The sequence below is a fragment of the Triticum urartu genome, chromosome 2A (assembly GCF_056163025.1).
Source record: "Triticum urartu cultivar PI428250 chromosome 2A, HENAU_Tu73, whole genome shotgun sequence".
Taxonomy (NCBI): Eukaryota; Viridiplantae; Streptophyta; class Magnoliopsida; order Poales; family Poaceae; genus Triticum; species Triticum urartu.
This window is the reverse complement of record NC_141874.1, coordinates 607,342,537-607,348,996: the sequence shown is the minus strand read 5'-3', so window position 1 is coordinate 607,348,996 and position 6,460 is coordinate 607,342,537. Positions and strand designations below refer to the sequence as shown.

General features: G+C 44.9%; 1 protein-coding gene across 6 annotated transcripts; it reads left to right on the top strand.

Annotated features, from left to right (window-relative positions):
* The first annotated feature begins 400 nt into the window (after positions 1 to 400).
* LOC125539146 (histone-lysine N-methyltransferase SUVR4) lies at positions 401 to 6,166 on the top strand. 6 transcript variants are annotated; one of them, XM_048702518.1, is made up of 10 exons: positions 401 to 713; positions 1,456 to 1,636; positions 1,958 to 2,201; positions 2,286 to 2,529; positions 2,887 to 3,962; positions 4,232 to 4,488; positions 4,607 to 4,673; positions 4,775 to 4,825; positions 5,698 to 5,794; positions 5,903 to 6,166. In XM_048702518.1, the coding sequence occupies exons 3-10, from the start codon at positions 1,995 to 1,997 to the stop codon at positions 5,935 to 5,937; spliced, it is 2,034 nt and encodes a 677-aa protein (XP_048558475.1). In that variant the 5' UTR covers positions 401 to 713; positions 1,456 to 1,636; positions 1,958 to 1,994; the 3' UTR covers positions 5,938 to 6,166. The 6 variants fall into 6 exon arrangements, with proteins under 6 accessions (XP_048558475.1, XP_048558472.1, XP_048558474.1 ...); XM_048702515.1 differs by having other exon boundaries at positions 1,429 to 1,636; XM_048702517.1 differs by having other exon boundaries at positions 1,364 to 1,636.
* Positions 6,167 to 6,460: the final 294 nt, after the last annotated feature.

The following is a 6,460-nucleotide window of genomic DNA, read 5'->3' as shown; positions in this document are numbered from 1 at the left end:
CCGTGACACGTTTAATAGTCGGGCCGTGCGGTGCCGTGCCGGCCCACAGGCGCTGCTCCTTGGCCCAAGCACGACCTGATTATTAAACGGGCTGGCCCATGGCACGTTTAGCACCCTGGGCCACCTGTTTTTTAGCCGATTGGGCTGTATTTTTGGCCTATTAGGCTATAATTTAGTTCATATATATAAAAAAATATGAAAAAATGTAAAAAAACAAACGGGCCGTGCCGTGCAGGCCCGCGTGCCCAGCCTCTAGGCCCAGGCCCATGGCATGCCGTGTGCCGTGTCTAACCCGTTTAGCCCGGGACGTGCCATGCCTGGGCCGTGCTGTTCCTGCGTGCTACCGGGCCGGCCCAGTTAGCACGGCCCATTTGGCCAGCTATACCTCTCAGTCCCAGCCTGCGTCACCCGACCCGACCCCCCGCAGAAAGAAAAAACAGTCGCCTCACTCGATCCCCCTCTCGCTCTCGCTCTCGCACGCCGCACGGAAAGGCTAGGGTTCCTCGCCGCCGCCGCCGCCGCCGCCGGTCCCTGGCTTCTCGTCGCGGCTAGCTCCGGACACATGGACGGCGGGTAGGAGCCCGTCTTCCGCCGCTTCTCCATCCTCTGACGCGACTCCTAGGCGCGCTCCACCCTCGCAGCAGCTCCTGGTCGTTCCGGCCAGGGCACCACTCCGGCGAACGGTGCCCCACTCCGTCCGACGACCCAATCAGGTGAAGGACCCCCGTTCGTGCCCCCTCCGCTCCTCCCAGTCGTTGGCCATGAGTTCCTCTGCCAAGATGAGCAGCCCCTTTTGATTTTTTTGCCAAACATTCATCCAGATTTGCTATGAACTTCTGCTGATGCATGATGTTTTCCTATTGATATGCTATGTGGTGGTGAATATATATGGTGCTGCTGCTGCATATATACTTGTCATGTGCTGCTAGACATACATAAATACATGACCAAAACGAGATTTTGTTGGCTGTTATGGTTTGCAAAGTCTGTCCAGTTTACAAAGTCTCGTGTACATTCATGTTTTCATTCACAGTAGTAAGTTCTCACTAAGTATTGTATTCGCCTCTGGATGCTAGCATTGTATTTCCATAGAGGAAAAATTGATGGTTCTGTGTAAGATCTTTCATACTCGTACTCGTACTTGAGATAATGATGCATGTATGATGTGAGATAATGATGCATTTATGATATTCGTATGTCAGGCAATGATCTTTATTATGTTTGATTGTAACATATCGTGGTGTTTTGAAGTCGAATTTGTGTTCATTTGAGTAGCAAAATGATAAAAATAACACAATATCATTTAATCAGGACAACCATATAGTCCAAGGGCATGACAGACTTTTCACTGACCATACAACAGATAAGCTGAAAAAACAGGCACTGAAAAGAACTGACTAGCTTATTATATGGAGCTTATTTCCACAGGAGCTTATCTAGAGCTTATTTTCACAGCATAGCTCAAAAGAACTGGCCCTTAGTCAGCAGGCAGCAGTCATTGCGGACGCGTCGCCTCCTCTTCCCCTTGGCGTCGTCCTCCTCCGGACCCCTCCACCTCGACACCCCAGCCAGCCTCGCACTCGCATTCGCACTGCTCCAGAACCCCTGACCCGCTCCCTTCCCTTGACGCGTGCAGGTTTGTGACAATCGATCCTCTCTAGTAGGCACCAAAGTTTCAATTTCTTTTACTCTTCTTCTGCTCTAGGTGGGTGCATTCCCCTTTCCCTCCCTCTCCCACTACTGCTGGCTGTATGATGTTTCTTGGTACAACCTGATGCTATCTTCGTCTCCCTTCCAAGATTGGGTTTTCCAGTGCGGTTCTTATCCACCTGCTACTTTCGTGCATTCCTCTTCTCTACTAGGGTTTCATAAATGAATTTATTTATTTATTTATTTATTTTTGTCTTATGAGGAGGGTTTGATTGACTGATAATGCAAATACACATCTTCTCTGCAGCACAAATAGCAGTGGGGCATTTCATTAAAGGAAGGCCATGATTTCCCACAAGGATAGGGCTCAAAAGGCGTATGAGGCCATGGGGCGTCTCGGCTTCCCCAAGAAGCAGGTTTCGCCAGTCCTGAAGCACCTCTACAAGCTCTTTGAAAACTGGGAACCCATCGAGGACGAGAGCTACCGCATCCTTGCTGACACCATCCTGGATAGCCAAAAGAATCAACAAATGCCTGCCACTAGCCGTCATGTACAAATGCTACGCTACTTTCTGTTTCTTTACTGTATAATTACCATCTGATGCTCAGCCTTTCCAATTGCTGTTTCACATCAGGTGACAGACCAAGAGTCCGAGCCTCACAACTCAACGTCGGTCACACCAGATCCAGATGACCAACACCCTTCTGCTGCTCGGTATGACATGGATGTTAGTGATAATGAAACCTCCCTCATCAACAGACCCATGGATGTCAGTGAAAATCCCCAAGATGCTCTCTTTTTACAAGAGCCCAAGCCTGAACCTGAAATTGATGTTCCAGCTGCTCCTGTTGCCAACGACCTCAATACTGGGTCTTCAGGTATACCACTTGCATTATCTCACCATCACTCAGTACTTTCAAGACCAGGCTAGAGCTGTTCATGATTTGCGTTAGTTTTAGTTGAAATTATAGTTCATACTGATGTTTGTATGCTCTGGAAATCAAACTCAACATTTTCCCTATGATATTACCAAATTGTTTAAGTCCTTACGGCGGTTTCCGGTGCACATGTATGTGGTTTATTTTAGCATTTGCTTGGTTGCTTTCTTTCCTTCTTTTGGATGGCTGTGCAACTGTAGCAGTTGCTTTGATCATTCTCAATTTGTGATGAGTTTCTGTCGGCAATATTCTTGTTCTAATTGGATCTACTGTATTTGCAAAATAAAAAATAAATAGGTGGAGACAACATGCTAATTGAACATTGTAAAACAAGGGATATGCTGACATGGGGTTCTGATGCTAGAGCTAGCATAGTTAACCACGATCAAAATCCGGACAGCAGCCAACATGCAGTCAAGGATGGGGTAGAGTCTACTGTTCAAAATACTCACCAGGCATCTTTTGTTGAACTTGATGTAGCTTCATCCACTCTGGGTGAGGTGAAGGTGTCATTGAAATGCAAATTTGACCCTTCAGAGGTCTGCATTAGTTTGGACAAGGTCTTCAAAATAGTTGAGGATAATTGTCTCCGCTCATACAAGACCCTACCTCCTGATTTTTCTGTTGGCAAGCTGATGAATGAGATATGCCAATATGTTGCAGAGTCACGTGCTGTGCATTCTGAAGCTCAAAACAATGGTGGCAGCTTGCAAGAACAGGCTTTGGAGACGCATGCTCCCTTTGTGAAGCCAATTGCTTGTAAGCATGCTGTTGATGGGAATGGTAATACTGCCGTAGGATCATCCTCGGAACCTAGCTTTCAAAATTGGGTAGTTGCTTATCAGCCTCAGGAAGCACTTTTTAAGCAAAGGCCACTGCATGATGTTGCTGACATAACGAAGGGAGAAGAAAGGGTTAGAATACCTATCGTAAACGAATTTGGTAGTGATAGTTGTCCGCCATTGTTCTATTACATAAGAAAGAATCTCATTTTCCAAAGTGCTTATGTCAACACCTCACTTGCGCGGATTGGTGATGAGGATTGCTGCGCAGATTGTTCAGGCAACTGCTTATTAGAATCACATCCATGTGCATGTGCAAGATCAACTGGAGGTGAGATTGCATACACACCGGAGGGCCTGGTCAGGGCAGAATTAATTGATGAGTGCATTGCTGTTAATCACTTCCCAGAAAAGGATAATAAGTTCTACTGTAAAGCTTGTCCTCTTGAAATATATAAGACAAAGCCCTCACCAGATCCATGTAAAGGTCATCTTGCTAGAAAATTCATTAAGGAGTGTTGGAGTAAATGTGGCTGTGGCATGCAGTGTGGAAATCGTGTGATTCAGCGTGGGATAACATGCAATCTCCAGGTACTATCTTAAATCATTTCTAGGTTATCACAGCTGTTATACTTTTGTGGCTTCCCATTTTTGGATGATGATCACTCATCAGTAGTTTCTTTATGGACCATTCTGTTCTTTGATGAATGGCCATTGACATCATTCATTTGTTTTGATATATTAACGTGTTTCTTGCTCCATTCTTGTAAGCACTAGCAAATCAAAACTTCACTTTGTCCCTTTCCTTTGGTGTCAACCTTGTAGCATGTAGATGAGCTTACCATTATTCCGTGATTCAGGTGTTTTTCACAAATGAAGGGAAGGGCTGGGGGCTACGGACGCTGGATGGGCTGCCAAAAGGTGCTTTCATCTGTGAATTAGTTGGGGAGGTACTAACAAGTTCTGAACTACATGAGAGAAAAGCCAAAAATTCTAAGCATGTGGATCAAGTGCTCCTAGATGCTAGTTGGGGTTCTGAAGGGGTGCTAAGAGACGAGGAAGCTCTCTGCGTTGATCCGACATTTTATGGGAATGTCGGGCGATTTGTCAACCATAGGTATGCTAGGACTCTTTTCCCATCTGTTCATTTATAAAGGCCTCAGCAGCCTTGTCTATTAATGCTATATTTGTACTTTTCGCTGATTTGTGTCTGATAATAATGCTTTGCCATGTAGATGCTATGATGCAAATTTGGTAATCATACCTGTTGAAGTCGAGACTCCTGATCGCCATTATTACCATGTAACTGATTTTTGGCAATTGATATTGATTTCTGCACCAAAGGTGCTTGATTTGCAGCTACATGCTTACGAGTAATTGACGTTTCCCCCCTCTTAACGCAGCTTGCATTATTCACTGCCAAGAAAATAGAGGCTTTTGAGGAGTTAACGCGGGTAAGTGTTTGTATCATTTTCTCAAACACTAGTACATGACAACCACCTGCCACTACTTGATAATACCCTTAATTAATACCTGCACAATATGAGGTTCGCATGCATACTAGCCAAAGTGTTGATTCCCATACAATATTAATTGGGGCCTGCTTCAGTACACCCGCTTTCCAAGAATTAGAATGGGTATTTTTGTCTTTTACTATTAATTAAGTGCTAATAGACCTAACCGTGCGTCACTTGATCTCATCCTTCCGTTATGAGAAAAAGGGAGAATACCACAATGGCTGCTGGGTGAGCTTGGCTAGTTTGCTTGATCGATCAATGGAATGTAGGGTTGGCTTAAGCATCATCTAAACACTGCATGTGTGCTGTCAAAGGAACGAAATCACATGTGGTGTCTCTATCACGCGATACCCTATCATGACCTGTAGGGCGCCTATGCGGTGACTCCGTTAGCGGCGTCAGCAACGAGCTGTTCGCCTTGGAGAGGGAGTAGAAGATAGTAGGTTTATATGTATGTAGGAGTACGATTTAAGACGACGAGAACTAGATCTGGAATACCCACCATCGATTCAATTAAGGGAGGGGCGGGGTGGGGTGGGGTGGGGGGGGGGGGGGGGGTTGTAGTGAAGCAGGAACTATAATCTATAATATTAAGGTGCTCGCTGAATTCAGCAATTTAACTAGTATGTTGAGCTGACACCTACCTTTGGGTCAAATTAAGGGGCTGATGTTTGGGCGGCCTTATTTTATATGGGTTGGCAACATTTGAAATATCGAATTGTGCATGTAGAGCAGAAAAAAAATTGCTGGCTCAGATCCATATATTTTGTTGTGAGTGACCATCACCCACTTAAGAGTTGTGATTTCAGGATTATGGCATCGATTTTGATGGTACTGATGACCTCAATAAAGCATTTGACTGCATGTGCGGAAGCAAGTACTGTCGCGGCGGTCCGAAGAATTCAAGTACGTCCACCCTTTTTTACTGCTTATTAAAGCATTTTTTGCCGTCAGAAGTCATCTGGTGATTGGACGTGGTGTGCTTAATTTGGACATGATGATTGTCATTGGCAGGGAAGAGGACTAGGGCAAGTGCAAGTCAGAACTAGAGGTATTTGCATTCGGTCAAGAGCGGTGGAAGAAGAGTGTTGGCAGGAACAGGGCGTAGATAGATGCAAGGGGCGGTGTCAGCCAGTCATATTTTGGGGTTTGGATGTAGTAAAACCAACTAAAAATGCCTGATGTAGAGCAAGTGGGACTTAATTAGTATGTGTGTTGTCAGTCTGTCACTGTGTGTGCGTCCGGAGTTTACCTAGCAATTGCAGTTAACTTGCTTCACTGCCCGAGCTTATTCTGCATCTTTTTTTTCTCTCTCTTTCCATGTCAATTTTAGTTTCTGTATTTATTTATAGGTGTCTCCACATTACTAGTACTAGTTTTTTCTTTTGAACTAGATGAGTGGCGCAAAGGGCGAGAGTGGACCAAGCTTTCAAACCATGCAAGTTGGAATATTTAGACACTGAACATAAAACCATTGAAGCATAAGGGAATAAATATTTAGATATGATGTTCATACATAGCACTGTATATTACATTGATGGTAGGTTCATAGGCTAAAAGAAAGGCATGAGA

Excerpts from the sequence above, each read along its gene's own strand:
- LOC125539146 (XM_048702519.1), top strand. The coding sequence starts at position 1,995 with ATGATTTCCCACAAGGATAGGGCTCAAAAGGCGTATGAGGCCATGGGG. Across the intron at positions 2,202-2,285 it reads TGCCTGCCACTAGCCGTCAT|GTGACAGACCAAGAGTCCGA; the intron begins GTACAAATGCTA and ends GTTTCACATCAG. Across the intron at positions 2,530-2,886 it reads CCTCAATACTGGGTCTTCAG|GTGGAGACAACATGCTAATT; the intron begins GTATACCACTTG and ends AAAAATAAATAG.